At 36.8% G+C, this 17,834-nt stretch overlaps 1 protein-coding gene across 2 annotated transcripts in view; it reads right to left on the bottom strand.

The window, feature by feature from the left end:
- Positions 1–16,046, bottom strand: part of ATG5 (autophagy related 5) — a 124,254-nt gene extending 108,208 nt beyond the window's left edge. The window contains exons 1-3 of one of the 2 annotated variants that reach the window (XM_026511715.4): positions 15,752–16,046; positions 9,658–9,823; positions 1,045–1,172 (exon numbers count right to left, since the gene is read on the bottom strand). In XM_026511715.4, the coding sequence (XP_026367500.1) occupies positions 1,045–1,172; positions 9,658–9,765 (236 nt within the window). In that variant the 5' untranslated portion in view covers positions 9,766–9,823; positions 15,752–16,046. The remainder of the gene's footprint in view (positions 1–1,044; positions 1,173–9,657; positions 9,824–15,751) is intronic. The other variant, XM_048225910.2, reaches the window with a different exon arrangement.
- Between the last annotated feature and the right edge of the window lie 1,788 nt (positions 16,047–17,834).

The raw sequence follows: 17,834 nt of genomic DNA, 5'->3' as shown, positions 1-17,834 counted from the left end.
CTGCCTCAAAAGGTTGGAGATATGACCTATAACTCAATACAAAATCTCCTCGTTTCCAAAATAATACAATATACCACTTTGTATGTTTCTAAACCATAACGAAAAATCTACTCATTTGTGGGAATTCATCAACAAGGTGAGTTCCAAAAGTTCACTATTTCTAAGTAATGCTTATACTCAAGTCAGCTGCACTTATTAAACATCTACTAGCTTCCTTTTTTATGAACCTCTTTTAAAACTCTTCATTTTAATACTCCAGATTTAGAAAGCAAGTCCACTTTTAACCTACTTATATTGTTCATATTTAAGTCTTAACTTTTTCATTCAACTACATTCATATGGAAGCATTTCAACACCTACATCCCAGCATACCTTGAACCATTTTTTATACTCTTCTCTGTCATTTCTCCAGTTTCATTAAATATTTTTGGAAGCACAATTTACAAAACTCCCAGTAACAGAGGAAGTACAAAAATACATCATCTGTACATGGATAAGCCCAGACTTAGGATTTATTTTCAATACGTTTCTTAAGAATGATATAATATCAAAATTATTTTTCACATAAAAAGGAAATCAACATATTTTAAATACTAAGCCAAGGCTAGATAAAATGTGTATATGGCACTAAATGTGGCAATCAGTTTGAAAGATGCCATTTTAGGTAATCATGTGTATATAAAGATCTGTTATAAAAATTTTAGAGATAGAAACAAAACTGAATAGTGTCACAGAGTGACTTATTCATTAGGGAGTCTTAAATATATATGGAAAAAAAAACATAACCAAATACACTATTATTATGCCACTGAAAAATCTATCATTGAAAATATATACAAATCTGTCCAGTCTCCCATGCATCCAAAAAAAGGCAGAAATATTTTCAATAAAATATTTGAACAATAGTTTAAAATTCACTTTACTGTATGAGCTAAACTAGTGATTTATTTCTTTATATAACTTTTTAAAAATTGCTTCAGGGCACTATACCTTCATAAAGCTAGCATATACTCAATGCTTAATAATGCAGAAAAATTCACTCACCATTTCAGTGGTGTGCCTTCATATTCAAACCATATCTCACTAATGTCTTCTTGTCTCATAACCTTCTGAAAGTGCTTTTTCACTTTGTCAGTTACCAACGTCAAATAACTTACTCTTGGCAAAAGCAACTGAAATGAAAATTTGTAAAACCGTATTTATTTACTATTTTTTCAAAAAAATATATACTAAATAGGTTTTTGAATTTTAAGGAAAAACAGCCATGTTCTTTGCATTATTTTGAATATTCCACACAAAGTCAACTGCTTTTTATAGCAAATCAAAGGCTAAAAGGCTAAGACGTTTTAAATTTCTTATGAGGTCATTGCTTTAAGTAGAGCTTATAGCGTAAGTACCAAGAATAAACAACACAAATCTACGCACAATCTTTCTGTAATATTTTTCTCCAAATAAAAATACAAATGTAATCAGACGTCATGCTATTTAGGATACTTATTACTTCTATCAAATTTAACAGAAAAATTACTATGATTCACCTGAATTAATTAAACTGTTCTAAGAAAATAATCAACTCAGTCCTAAGGTGCATCTTGACTTATCACTCAGGACTTCTCAACCGGTCCATCATATTTTGATAATCTACCATGTATTAGCTTAGTTGCAATGAAGAACACCAAGACAAAGATATAATCTGTCCTCTTCTATATGAGGCTAAAATAAAGGTAAAAAAATTCATAAAAAGTACTTACAAAAATACTTCACTGCAGCAACAGAAAAAAACTTTAAAGATCGAACAGAAATTTTCATTTGATGAACAACAGGGATCCACTACGATACAATGAATAAAAGGGCGGCACAATGAGAAACAGTGTTTGAGGAATATTCTAGCAGTGGTAGAAATAAAGAAGATAAGATTATTAACTGGAAATCTGTTAAGGAAATATTACATGGAGGGATGGTCATGAAGGAATGGAAAAATGAGAAAGGTCTAGAAATCAGTCAGAACAGATTTTGGTTATTACTAATCAAGAAATTGAAGGGAAAAAACAAGTTAAAGAGGACTAACTGTTGAGCCAAACCTTTAAATCTTTAAAGGGCAATAAGGCACAAGATTAAGGTATAGTGCTGGTAGACTGGTGATCTGCCACTGTCCAGCAACTCCCTCAATCCTGTCTTTCTGGAGCCTGGGCCTACTTGGACTTTGGAGAGAAAAGTCTGGGAGGGAATGTTGGGCTAGGTTAAGCCTCAACTGGCATAGTTATGAAGGCCATCATTGTTTCTCCCCCACCAAAGATATCCAGAAAGAAAACATAAGAGAACATTTAAGAAAACCGGTTAGAATTTTATAAAGAATACATGAGTGGATAAAAGGAGGAAAGTGGCAAGAATTCATGTTTTCCCAGGAGATGCTCTAACGATTTCCTGCTTTTCTAAGCCTCTGTCCTTTCCTGGTAAAATTGTTTTATTACTCTCTTTCAGCTGCTTTTGAGAGGCTAATTCTGCATCATTTTTCGTGCAGTTTATTCAAAGTTATTATGTCTTTTGGTCAGTAAATCAAGATTACGGGGCTGGGGAATACATACAAAGAGAAATACTCTGGGTAAAGGAACTAATATTTAATCACTGAAGATCACAATAACAGGCCCCAACTAGGCAAGAGAACATGACAATGGTCCTAGGGCCAACAGGGTACAGGGGGTGGGAGGTAGCTGGCATGCTCCAATATGGAACAGAAGGTACTTACTAATACTAGAAACAAGCTTTTGGATAGCAATGTGGATTCAACAAAACATAAGTTCGTCCTTTATAAAGAAACAACTACAATGCAGATTAGGGAAGAAAAGAAAAAGGAAACTAATACTGTGTATAAGAAAAAGCACTAGTTGTTTTACAGACAATATTATCACCTCTAGTTTACATGCACTTTAAATAACGTGCCAAAATCATATTCTGTTAAATAAATGGCAAAGAAACAATTCATTAAAATCAGAAATGACATAATCAAATATAGATGTAACTTGGATGTCTCTAAGAAATTAAAACAGCATGATTAATCAGCCATTTTTTAAAAAATAAATAAGTACACAGTTGACCCTTGAATAACATGGTAATTAGGGGCACCAACCCCCACACAGTTCAAAATCTTCACATATAACTTCTGACCCCCAAAAAACCTAACTACTGATAGTCTACTGCTGACTAGAAGCCTTACCAATAACATAAACAGTCAATCAACAGGTATTTTGTATGTTGTATGTATTTTACACTGTAGTCTTACAATAAAGTAAGCTAAAGAAAACATTAGTAAGAAATCATAAGGAAAAGAAAACATTTACAGTACTGAACTGTAAAAAAAAAAAAAATCAGCATATAAGTGGACCCATAGTTCAAACCTGTGTTGAGTCAACTGTAATCTATTAGTCTAATAAGTTCTATACTATTAAGTCCAGAACTTTTAACTTAAAATGTTTGTTGGGCATTAAGTAGTAATCTATTCTATAGAGAATATTAACCTATTAACCTATAGAGATTATAAAAAAAAAGAGGACACATCAGGACGGACAAGCATGGGTATCAGTTCCTGATTTTGGGGTGCTGTACTACATGCACAGGGTTCAAAGTTACTGAAAAGCCCACGAATAATTTTCACAAAATGAAAACTTCTTCACAATAAGGAATGAGGAACATTAAAATGTAAGCTACATTAAGGCAGCGATTTTGGTTGGTTTTGTTCACTGCTACATTCCAAATGCTCAAAATAGTGTCTGCTTTATAGTAGGCACACAATAGATATTTGCTGAATGAATCACAGATCCCAAAGATTAAGTGACAAAAAGCCAAAAATGATAATTAATAAAGAATTTTCATTCTTAAGACAGAACCTACACTGAAATGTACTTGGAATCTTCTGTTCTAAATTAGCCTGTTGGGAGTAATATGTAACCAACATAAATACTTATAGTAGCATTAAGAAATAGGACTAAGACTTGAAAATGACTATAATAGAGTAAGTATAAATACAACTTATCTAGTAAATATTTAAGTAAAAATGAAAAAAAAAAAAAAACAGTAAAATGACATCATCCTCTCTTCTATATCCAGATAGTACCACTCTCCGATTTTCATAGGTGTATGTCATTGGTTTACTTTTTACTTTATGGTAAAAGATATCTAGCATAAAATTTGCCATTTTTAAGTGTACAGTTCACTGGCATTAAATACATTCACACTGTTGTACAACCGTCACCATTATTCATCTTCAGAATTTTTCATCATCCCAAACTCAAATTCTGTACCAATTAATCAGTAATCCCCCACTACTTCTCCTCCCCAGGCCTTTGGACTATTCTAGGTACCTCATATTAAGTGGAATCATGAAATATTTGTCCTTTTGTGTCTGGCTTATTTCACTTCCATTAATGTCTTTGAGGTTAAATTCTTTTAATATGCAAAGGATTAACCCCCTCTGGGGAAAATATCAGCTACATGGAATCTATTCTCTCACTCTTGATTTAGCACTATCAAGTACTCATTGAGTACTACACACGTGATTCGTTTTTTTTCTACACAGCTTGTAAGGAATACATGTTTTATATAGCTGTATAGATTCCTCATGTTTCTGAAAGAGGTAACTGTAGTATTATTTCTTTATACCAAATCCTAATTTTTCCAACAATTTTTAATTCTAAAATTAGGGACTTATTCACCTAGAATGAAAATAGAATTAAAATATACTAGAATTCTGTTCCATTTCAATGTGCAAGGCATCACACCAAGCAATGAAGATAGAGCACTGAATGAGACAAGAGTTCTTGCTCTCACAGAGCTAATAGGCTAGAAAGTCAGTAAAAACAAAATTACAAATGTGATGAGTGCAAGGAGAAAGTAAAGAATGTTACGAGAGCAAGTAGCAGAGGAATTTAACCTCATCTAGGGACTTAGGGAAAAACCTCAACAGGAATTCTATGTTAAGGCAACAGCCAGTAGGTAAAGAGCACTGAACCAAACATGGGTAATTGTCAATATTTGGTTGTGAGTAAGGGTGGGAGATACTGCTACTCATTCCAGACAGAGGAAAATGCAAAATGGCATGGAATGAATACAAAAAGACAAGGATTGGCACAATGAGGAACCATAAGAAGTTGAAAATGACAGGAATGAAGAGGGTTGAGGCAGAATAGTACCGAAGCAGCAAGGGACCAGATTATGGAGAACTCTGTAAACTACACGAAGGATCTTAAAGATGAAGAAAGGCTACTAAAGGTTTTAAGCAGGCAGGTGACAGGGTCAGATACGTGTTTTGAAAAGATGACTCCAACCACAAACTGAAAATGGAAAAGAGGGCAAGGATGAAACCAGGGAAATCACTTAGTACTATGAAATCCCATCAGTTTTTAAATGGTGGTCTAAACTAGGCTGTAGCAATGGGTGTGGAAGAAACCAGGTATGTTTCAGAGATATTTGAGATGTAAAATCAGATGGACTAAGTTACTGACTGAATGCCTGGGATATGGGTGAAGGAAGCAACAGGGATAAGTCCTTTCTTAATTACTGATAAGAGTAATTAATTAACTCGGTCTACTTGCAAAAACAGGAAAGGAGGTAATGATGATGTATCCAGTTTCAAAACACTCAGTTTGATATCCAGCAGACAGACACATAGGTCTGGAGTTCAAGAGAAAAATCCTGGGAGTTGTCAAAATAAATACAAAGAGTTTTATCTCAACAAAGAGATAAAAATGGATGATTAACTCCAGAAGGGGGGAAAGTGAAGTGGGGGGAAAAAGACAAAGCCCCAAAGAATGCCAACATTGAGGAACAAGCAAAAGGAAAGAAATCTGGCAAAGGAGAAAGAAAGAAAGAAAGAAAGAAAGAAAGAAAGAAAGAAAGAAAGAAAGAAAGAAAGAAAGAAAGGAGGGAGGGAGGGAGGGAGGAAGGAAGGAAGGAAAGGAAGGAAGACAGACAGACCCAGATAGGTAGAAGCAAAACCAGAATCATGAGACATTTGCAGAGCAAGAAAGAACAGTGCCACAAAACGGAGAAAACAGCCAACAACAGCATCAAAACACCCACTGAGAGATCAAGCAAATGAAAATTCAAAAACAGACTCAAGGTTTGGCAAAAAAGATGTCATTAGTAACTTCAGCAAAAACAGTTCTGTTGGAGTAGTGTGAAACTGTGATTCCAGTAAAGAAAGTGGGAGGTGGCAAGGAGACAATGAGTACAGACAACCTTTTTAATAAGTCTGGGATCTTTAATAAGAGAGATGGGGTCAACAGAGGATTGTTTTAGGGTAGGAAGGACTTAAGATAATATAAATCCTGCAGAAAAAGGAGCTGCTAGGAAGAAGTTGAAGGTAAAAGAAAGAGAGAAGGCCAGGGTGGAGGTAGGAGAGTGTCAGAAACCACCAGCTTCCTGAGGAAGACCGTAGACGGGATCCAGAGCACACAGAGAGAAGGTTGGGCCTTGCCTAGGAAGGACATCTCTTCCATTAACACGAGAAGTAGCCACTATGTGTGAGTGCAGGTATGTTCAGAAGACCCGGTGGCAGAAGGTTAAGGAAGCAGTAAGCAGGAAGTGAGGTTACCTGTTAAGGTGAAAAATAAGGCCAGGGATCAGAGAAATCCTCTTAGAGAAGAAGAAGAGGGACAGCTGACTAAGGAAACATAAAAGGACTGCTATGTAATGTTCAGGGTCCACTCAGATTTATGACCATGTGTGTGACTGATTGATTTCCTCTTGTAACAAGTCACAAATTATGAATTCAAATTAGTATGTACGTTTTTATATTAGATAATCTAAATGAAAGGCAACAGTTTAAATGAATGTAAGAAAACAGAAACTGAAAGACTGCCTAGTTGCTAACTATTTTTCTTTTTTTTTTTTTTTTAAAAGATTTTATTTATTTATTCAACAGAGAGAGAGACAGCCAGTGAGAGAGGGAACACAAGCAGGGGGAGTGGGAGAGGAAGAAGCAGGCTCATAGCAGAGGAGCCTGATGTGGGGCTCGATTCCATAACACCGGGATCACGCCCTGAGCCGAAGGCAGATGCTTAACCGCTGTGCCACCCAGGCGCCCCAGTTGCTAACTATTTTTCTTTCTAATATTCCCTGCAAAATAAGATATAATTCTCTGACATAGATATGGGATGTAGGCTGAAAGGAGATTTATGCAGAGGCAACAAATCAAAATGCAGAAATAAGTAGGAATATATTTAACATTAGTATTCTTCCATTGGAAACAGACTCTTTGAATAATAATTTAATTTATAAATTTGGTAGGAGTGAATATTTTTAAATCTAGTTTCTAAGAAATAAAGAATTAAATGCTATAAAAAGTAAACTACAGAGGTGCCTGGCTGGCTCAATCAGTAGAGATCTCAGGGTCACCAGTTCAAGGCCCACATTGGGTGTAGATATTATTTAAAAATAAAACCTTGAAAAAAAAAAAAAAAAAGCAAATTACATTCTCACTCACCTATACTTTCTACACATCCACCTGAACATGAGTGGACTTTTCAGGCCGTGGTGATAATCTTGTTAACCACCTCACCTGAGCTTTGAGAATGTCTGGAAAAGAGCTTTACTGGCTCGTAGGCTATGATATTTTTACCTCATTTCATCCAGAATCTTACAATATTACAATAATCTTACAATATTATTATAAACTAAAGCAATGAAAAATACATTCAAGCGTAATTTACAACCAAGACACATGTAAACTAAAACCAGATTGGCACTACCATTCTCACCTATAATTCTAAGACTAACCACTGCTGATGTTTTGTATATTTTCTTCCTGCATGCAGTAACTTACACTCAAGTACGTATGTATGCAAAGAGCAAAATCTAGGGGTTGCTACATGGTTTTAAACTGTGGCTTTTTGTTTAATATTTATTATATGCCTGTCACCCAGTATTTTTTAAAAACATAATCATAATTACTATGTGTTTCTTTTGGGTGAAAAATTATATTTTATAAAAATAAAATAATAGTATTAAAAAATAAATAAAAAATAGATTTTAAAAAATTATTAGACAAAGTAACTTTCTTCCTCCTACAGATATCCCCAATACTTGTTGGCATTTTCAATTCAATTAGAGACAGCTAGCAAACACCCTACACTCCACTCTCACAACAATATTTTTATATTTAACAGATTCATACATAAAGAAGGAAAAATACTATATTCTTTACTTGAATATTTTTTAACCGCAGGAAGCTGTCAAACATCAAATTCTGACTTAGTAAACAGACTTAAATTACATATTTCTTATATTTGCCACTGTGACCAACTAGACACATACATTCCTTTGTTTATATACAATTAGAAAGGCACCAGAGGTTAAAAGTTTTAATTAAAATAACAGAAACTAGTTTGGAAACAAAACATAAGTGATATATATCCTAACACATACTACAGCAGGAGAAGCAAAAAAAAATACATCTAACAAGTGAAATTCTTCTAAAAATAAACTGTGACCACATTTTGTTTTTAACTATGGAAATTTTTCTAAAGGCAAAAAAGAAAACTTAAAATGTTAAAGTTAAAATGACTCAAAAGTATATATTCAGTTATGAATACCTGAGTACTAGTAACAAAAGACTGCCCAATTTCTCTGAAATTATTTTCATAAGAAAACCCAAAGAGACGATGTAAAACAAAATCCCAACATGAATGTATGAGGCTTTCATGCACTGAGTGTCCACCACTTGCATGATCTATGCCAGATGCTGAGGATACACAGAGAAAAATGAAACCATTTCTATACCCAAAAAGTGAGTATATGGGGCTCCTTAAGTAGCTTCCTCCACCAGTCTGATTTCCCATGGCTGGAGCAGGCTGAGGAGCAGTGCTACCCCTCAAACAGACAAGGGAGAAAGCAAAGGGCAAGCTTTATTAAAATAAACAAGAAAGTCCAATACCACAAATAAATTTCCACTTTTCCAGATCTTCCTAGGTAAACAGTATCATGTGTACCTGAGACAAAACTAAAATAATGACAACTGAGAATGTCTTTGCCTATTAAGTAAAAAGGCAGGATACTATTGTTTCTGATTGACAGATGCTTAAGTTTGGATTATATATGCACTTAGAAAAGGAAAAAAAGCAGGCTAAAATCTGAAGATACTTGATAATGTTTTCTAGAACAGATGACACTAATTCAAACCTATAAGTCTAAATACAGCAATTTGTTATTATATATTTTATATAATACATATTAGCTTATCAACATATGAAAACACACACATATGTTCATTGAGCTATAAAAAAGAATTTGGTAAATAGTTGCTTGGAACCACTTAAATACAGAAGAATCAAATCTGAACCTGTTATTTTCAAAATTGCTCCTACAGCACACAATTTATAATCCTATTACCATATATTATATATGTATGTATTCATGAGAAAAAGAAAGTCAAGAAGGTTCCATAATCAACATGTCAACAACAGTTTTTTCCCTCTGGTTGGTAGGATTAGAGATAATTTTTATTTCCTTCCTTTTGTTGATCTGTGTTTTCTAATTTTTTTCCATAAGATGCAAGTATTAATTGTATATAAAATGCTGAGTAACAGCCTCCAGGTTCTTAGAGCTTCGTTTACAAAAACGGACAAAGTTAGATATCCCATTTTCCATCATCAACATACTTACATAATATGGTTCTGCCTCCCGTTCAGTTATCTCATCCTGATACAGGGTGAAGCAAGTTGGAATTCGTCCAAACCACACATCTCGAAGCACATCTTTGTCATCTGTCATTCTTCCAGTGGTTAAGGCAGTGCATATAGGCTAAATTCTTTTTTCACCCAAAGCCAAACTGAAAAGAAAATGAAGAGCATTAGTCAGACCCTTACAAGGATAAGTGAACATGCTCTCAAACAAAGATTATAGGAAAAAATGAATGCCATAACGATTATTCATTTCAAAAAATTGTGTGATCAGCATTCTTTAGAATGAATGCAAAATTAGTACAACAAATTCTAAATGAAGTTATTATTTATTTAAAAGGATCATAGAAGTAAGTAATTCAAAATTACATGTGCTAACTTATGCAACTAATGAACCACAGCCAAAGTGAAGCTATACTTGTATCATTCTCTCAAGCCTCAGGAGAGTCTATCGCTCATCTAACGTAAAGTCTGCCTATATCCTCATGGTCCCTTATAGCCCAACTCCAAACTATCATCCCTACAATTATCTGGGCCCCACCCAATATATTCACCTCTCCTACTCCATCTAGATAGCTGGAACAGAAGACTTTACAAAGTTCTGAGGTAGGATTTTAGGTACAAAACTGGTGAAAGATAAATCAGTACCTTATTTACCACATGCCATTGTTTCTTACGTATATATTCCTCGCAGGACCTCCAGGGAATATGTGACTGAGCCAAGGCAGCTGAAGGTATCATGTGGTAGTCCATACAAATTTTATAAAACAACAGGAATTTCTAAACAGGTTTATGAAAACCTCAAACAAGACTACTAACTGCGTCAAAACACATAGATCCAAATTTACAGCATCATAAAATGTTAGTCTTTCAATATTAAAAAATATTCACGTATAATGAATTATGTAGGAAAGCATGCGAATACACTTAACTAAAAAAAATGTGCCAAAAAACTAGCTGATACATGGATAAAACTAAAGGATGTATTAAACCATCGTTTTAAAAACAGAAGCAGAAAAACAAAACTTAACTCTTGAGAGGCACTATAGTGGGGGGGGGGTTCAAAACGCAGAATATGGAGCCAGACTGCCTGGATTCCAAACCTGGGTTTATAACTTACTCTGTGACCTCAAGTAAGTCAATTAACTTCTCTGTGTCTCAGTTTTCTCATCCACGAAATGTGAGTAACAGCACTTACCCCATAAAATAGATACAAAAATTAAATTATACATGTAAAGCACTTAGGACAATGACTATAATATAGTACTATTAAGTGTCTACCATAGTTTACAGAACCAACAAGAGCATGTCTCAAAATTGAACACTGTGGGACACCTGGGTGGTGCAGTCAGTTGGGCATCCAACTCTTGGTTTTGGCTCAGGTCCTGATCTCAGGTTCCTAAGACCGAGTCCCACATCCAGCCCACACTCAGGGCAGAGTCTGTTTGATATTCTCTCTCCCTCTCCCACTCCCTCTCCCGCTCATGTGCTCTCTAATAAATAAATCTTTTTTAAAAAATCGAACACTGCTATTAACACTCAATATAGAGTCAATCAGTATTTGATCATTTGCTATCCCCAGCTATGTGGCAGATGCTGAGGACATACAAGATGATGATGGTAGTGACAATAACAACTTTTTAAAAACCTCAGGCATTGTCCAGAAGATATTATATCCTAATCTATTACACATACCATAAACTTTCATCTTTTCCATGGTTTTGCTCACGCTGGTGGTTCCTTACCCAAAGGTACCTTCCCTATCTTGTCTTCTGACTTAAACATCCTTTAGGCTCAAGATAGCCTTTCTTTTATGTATAACTCAGGTGAAACCTTTCTTTTCTTACTGCACTTTTACTTTTACAACACTTATAAACTTATAGTAAAGATTTTTTATCTCCGGTTTCTGATCTCGTTTTCTTTCATTTATGTCATACCGGTTGCCAACACCCTTCCAACTCCAAAATGTCCATGGTTATAATTAAATGCAATTTTATGAAAGCTTTCATTAGAGAGGATGGTGGAAAGGAAGAAGAAAAATATTAATACACCCTATAGTGTTCAGGGAAGAATTTAAAAGATATGGAACTTGAAGAAATGTGTAGAATATAAAAGAATGAGTATATAAAGAATGGGTGGAATATTCAATAGGTAAAATATGGAATAAAGGCAAGTATCCCAAGCAGGGCAAAATACCATCAACAAAGGCAGAAAGTGTGCAGAAGCAATGCGTGTGCCAATTTTTTAGGAAACTGAGTTGGGACGAGTAGTAGATAATGAAAGAGCTGACATTTTCACATGTTTTAATGTCACCTGGGATCCTATGCAAATCACTTTACTACAATTTCCTTACCTATAAAACTCACCAGGTTGTTCTGGGAAAAAAAAATCTATAGAGTGTTTGACATGGTACTGGACACACAGTAAGTGCTGAGAAATAAAAGCAATTATTATTTCTTTAATGCCAAATGTGTAAATGTAAAATGAGACTAGATCATGAGGCATATCAAATAGAAGACTATGGGTTCTCAATTTCATCCAACAAGCCTACAAAGCCTGTAAAGTTGTGTAACAGTGAGATTAAAACAACTACCTAGTAGCAGTGCACAAAAGGAGATCCCAAGTCAGAGAGAGGGTAGCCAGGAAGCAATTCAACACTAAGGCATATAATAATGAGTGCCTGACCTAGACTGGTAGCAGGGGTTGATATGAGGTCTTTCCAAGGAAGAATGAATAGACATTAATAAAAATTGGCTGAGGGATAAAGAAAAAGGACAGGGAAGATTTAAATGCCAACAGCAGGCAATACAGATAGATAGTTAAGGGGTTCTGAAATCAGACTTCCATGGGTTTAAACCCAGACTTCCACCTGTGAGCTGTGCATCCTAGTATCCTGACATCTTTGAACCTTGTATTTGTAGGATGAAGATAATTCTAATTTCACAGGGCTGCTGGGTGTTTAGTACCTGGTGACCAATCACACCTCCATGACCTCTCTCTTTAAACACCTTGTCCTCCTCTTTTTGGCCAATTCTTAATCCTCTTTTAAGAGTCAGCTTAACATCAGCTCCTTGGGAAGCTTTCCACTAAGCAATCTCCAATCTAATTACTTCTGTAATAGGATGTTATAACCATGCATTGCAGTTATGTTTATCTTATCTGTCTCTTGCCCATCCCCACACTGAACTAACTATGAGTTCACTGACAGCAGAAGCAGAGTCATATTTACTCTGTATCCTCAATATTAGCATAATTAGCACATAGCAGGCCCTGGAATTTTTGTTAAACAATTGGAAAACATATAAAATATATAAATTGAAAAATTATACTAGCTACTTAAGAAACTTTTTCACACCTAAATTCTTCTCCAAATCAGTATAATCACACTTTAAATTCAGCAAATTTCATTATTTTGCAAGAATATTTTCCCCTCTCATACATACACTACACTTTCATCACCATGCATCCAATATTTTGGAAGCATAGAAATCACAACCTACGATGCAGTAGAAGTAAGCTCCTGGAGGACAGGGCTATTTCCTGACTGCTGCATTCTCTGCAACTAATTCGAGGCTGGGGACAAAAAGCAGGTTCCCAGCCAACAACATTTAGCAAACAGCACAGGAAGTATAATAAAAATATAATGCATAATTACTAGTCTCTTTCACACTACAAACCAAGAAAGGTTAACCTATTACTTGAACCTATTCTGCAGACAAAATCCCCGACTATCTAGAAATTACTTAAAATACCAAATAACTACTGGTAGTAAATTTGAAAACATCTAAAAATAATCTATGCTGGCTGGTCTCTTTTTAAATTCATGAACACCAACCTCAAAAGTAGGCCCTGAGTACTGGCCAGCATTCCTACATCTCCAGAGTCCATTTATTCTCCCACTGTCCTAGATTACCATTTCATATCTCCTCTCTCTTTAAATTTTCGCATCTCCTTCCTCACTCCCTCCCAGCTAATGAACGAGCTATTTCCTTCTATCATGTTACTAAGGATGAGTGGTTATCAACAGTTTTAATAAACAGCCCAACCCCCATCCTGGGGGAATAGCTCCTACATTTCTCCAACCTCCTGCCAATGTTGAAGTACACCAGGACTCAGTCCTTGAACCACGCCTTTGGAGATCTCTCATGGTTTTAAATATCATTTATACATTAACAATTCCCACATTTATACCTTCAGCCCAGACTACTCTTCTGTACTCCAGTTTTATAGATACTATGCAATATTGACATTTCATTTGAAAATTTAGCATGTACAAACAAAAATGATTTCAGACCTTCCTGCCTCATCTCCCTATTATTCTGTGGTCTTCCCCAAATCACAAAGTGGTAACTATTCTTTAGTTGCTACTGCCGTAAGTCTTGGAGTCATCCTTGACCCTTCTTCATACCCATTGCTTTAGCTTAGACACAAGTCCAGAATCTGGCCATTTCTCACCATCATCACTATTATCACACTGATCCATGTTACCTTGACCTTTAACTTGGAGAAATGGCCTACTAAAGGATCTCATTATTTCTGCCCTTGCTACAGACAGACAACACAGCAATCAGAAAGATCCTTCTAAGAACAAGTCAGATCAGTTTACTCCTCTACTCAAACTCTACCATCTCATTCGAAGTAAAAACTAAAGTTTTTACAAAGTCCTACAAGGCTGTACATGACCTGGCCGTATTCTGACCTGATTATCTACTTCTCCCCCTTTTTACTCACTCAGTTCCAGCTAAACTAGGTGGTATGCTCCTGCCTCAGGGACTTTGTGGTAGGTCTAATAGCTCATTCCACTGCATCCACATGAAATCCTTCTTTAACACTTTTAGGTCTCCACTCAAGTATCATTTTTCTAAAGCCACCACTGCAATTTCCTATGCAGGCCGCCAACATTCCTTGTTACCCTTCACTACTTTATTCTTTCTCTCTAGCACTTTTCACCACCTGACATATTTTTTAATTAATTTTTACATTAATGTCTCTCCTTCTTCCCCCCAAAGTGAACTTCATGATGGCAAGAATTTTTATTGTTTTGCTCACTGTTTATTGTTATATTTACTTTTTGTTCAGTGCCTGGCACATAACAGGCACTCAGTATTTGTTAAATTAATAAAGCAAGCCTACACTTGAGTATGTACATTATTCTAAATTGTCATATAGTACCATTCTGCTCATTTCCCCCAGTTTTAACCAGCATACCTTTGAAGATCAGAGCACGTACTCAAATCTGGCATAAAACTAAAAAATTCCCCCCAACTACTACCCTCAGCTCAGTATCTTTACTTTCAAAATTCAAAATTCAACCAACAAATCCATGTACAAACAATTCCGTTCAAATCCAAGTACCCAGCTCAAAAGATTTTGAGATTTATCACGTGGATTCTGGAAGACCTTGGAAGTTCAGAGATGTCTGACAGTCTCTAAGTTCTGATTGTCGCTGAAGACATGCTGTGCCTCACTCTACCCCTCAGAAAAATCTAGAACCAACCCAGTTTCCCTACGTTCCTCCAGTTTCAGGTATGATTTGAAAATAATCCAAAGTATAAAGGATGTGAAAGTTCTTTGCCAACAGAAAATGACTTCGTTAGCACTAAATATCATTAAAATGAGAATGTATGCCGTTGACAAAAGAAACTGGAGGAAACACCCACTAAATTCGGATAGAATCGAACTGCCTGTGAATTATAATTTAAATAACTTCCACGAAAAATGCACATCTTGAACTAAACTCTAGAGCCTGCGAGAAGACGCTAGGCTTCCTACTTTAGTAAGGAACTGACATATTCCCGGAGAGAAATCACACAGGCTACACCCTCCGGCCTGCCCAAGGTCCTCGGGGGCGGCGTCTGGCCAACCCCACCTCCCCCGGAGGAACCACCTTCACCCGCCACCGCCACCCGGGGGAGCGCTCCTCTAGCCCGCCACTCGCCCCTCCCTCTTACCACACCTACCTGGCACCTCCCCAACCCTTCTCCTCCGGGCATTTCCCCACACCAGAAAGACGGGGAGACGGAGACACACACACACACACACACACAAACACACATACATAGTCACACACACCCTACCAGAAACGCCAGCTCCTTCTCCGGCTTCCCGCACCGGTGAATATGCTCGGATCCCGGCTCTGGCAGGGCGGCGGCGCAGGGTGCTTGACACACTGTCCCGCAGAGGCGCGCGAGCCTGGAGCCCCGAGAGCCCGCGCAGCCGCACAAGGCACCGGCGCGGAGGTCGGAGCTGAGCCCTGGGGCACTTCCGCCCTCCGGTATCCTGCCAATACAACCCGCAGCGCCGCGGGGCCTTGGAAGCCCACAGCGAGTCCAGTCACCCTCGGCGCCCGGAGATGACGTCACGGAAACCCACGTGGCCCGCACTCCACCCTCCGCTTTCCGCCCAACCCTGCGAGGAGGCCCGAGCCGCGCTTGAGCATGCGCAGACAGACCGAAGCGCAGGAATAGGGAGTCGAACCATAGGCAAGTTTACAGCTAATACCCTTTTAGGGGAGTCTCGCGCCTTTGGCATAGTCATTAGTGTTCGGGGAAGCTAATGTAAGTTCTATTAGAGTAGAGAGTTTTAAAAAATACTGAGACGCTGCCCCATAGAGCTTGACTGCAGCCTCTCTTTTTCTGGCTTCGCAGAATAATATTAATAAAATGTTGGTTTTCAAAGGGTTTTCTTTTCTCATTTTATCTTCTCAACTTTGTCAGACTTACAGCAGGGATTAATAGACGCATTTATTTATTTATTTTTAATAATAACATTTTTTATTATATTATGTTAGTCACCATACAGTACATCCCTAGTTTTTGATGTAAGGTTCCGTGATTCATTACTTGAGTATAACACCCAGTGCACCATGCAATACGTGCTCTCCTTACTACCCATCACCAGCCTATCCCATTGCCCCCCCATAATAGCCGTATTTAACAGAAGAAGACTACGCATGAGTAGTGAATCCCTCTCATCCAACCTATATCTGTTTGTGAAAATAAGAGCAATTAAAAAACTTACTCCTAAGAGTGTTTGAATTTGATCTATCCATAAGTCTTAACTGGGCATTTAACACCTTTCTCTTAATTATGCATGCCCTACAACATAATTCTATACATGCTAGGGAAATACTGTGCTGAGACTCAAAATAAGCTCCTGATCATTGGAAGAGTTAGAGAAATTCTAGTAGTAGCTACAGGATTCTCTTAAAAAGACAAATCTTCTTGGAGATTGACTAGTCCAATGATTCTCAAATGATGAGTCATAACCCATCAGTGGGTTATCAAATCAAGTTAGTGGATCATGACTGCCATTTTTTAATGAAATAAAGTAGAAAATGTTGGCATCCTTCACATATGTTAAGGGTAACTATTGTTGCCTGAATTTTTTACTTCAGAATGTATGTGGAATGTGAAATACATTTCTTGGTATGGATAGCAGTCCAAAAAGTTTGAAAGCCATAGTCTGGTCAACTCCACGTACTCAATGCAGAAATCCCCTCTACAGTATCCCCAATAGTCAGCATTAGCCTCTGTAAAAAAGCTCTTGGAATTAAGATGCCCCACTGTGTGAACCAGACTAACTTCCTCTTGGATGAATTGACCATAATGACTACTCCGTGACTTGAAGCCTTCTTGAGCGCATCCTCCATACATAACATTCTTGTTTGTTTGTTTGTTTGTTTAACCATACTATCCTCCCCAGCCTCTAGGGTTATCAAAGCAGGTGGGATCTTGCAGCCACCCCAAGACACACGTCTGTCAGTAAGTCCCCTTAATACACCATTTCTCATCAAGCTGGACTTATGGCCTTTTCTTTGGGCTTAGGACTCCTTAGAGGCTTTGGAGATCATTTGCCTATACTCCCTTTCACAGAACACCTACCTTCCCAATAGTAGCCAAAATTGTATGGAATTTACTTGGAAATACATCCAAAATAGTAGATGGATTTATGGGTGGATCAAGGAATGGGTAGACAAATAAATATGTGATAATGCATAAAATGTTAGTAATAGAATCTAGGTGGTAAGTATACAAGCATTCACTGTGTAAGATTCTTTCAACTTTGCTATATGTTTGAAAAAGAAAATAATAATAATAAAATGTTGAAGGAAAACTATGGAGAACCTAATAGGAAGAAAGTTATGACATGGAGCTAAAA

Source organism: Ursus arctos, unplaced genomic scaffold (assembly GCF_023065955.2).
Source record: "Ursus arctos isolate Adak ecotype North America unplaced genomic scaffold, UrsArc2.0 scaffold_13, whole genome shotgun sequence".
In the NCBI taxonomy this organism is placed as follows: domain Eukaryota; kingdom Metazoa; phylum Chordata; class Mammalia; order Carnivora; family Ursidae; genus Ursus; species Ursus arctos.
Note: the sequence above shows the minus strand (reverse complement) of the source record. Positions and strands in the feature narration are given on the sequence as shown.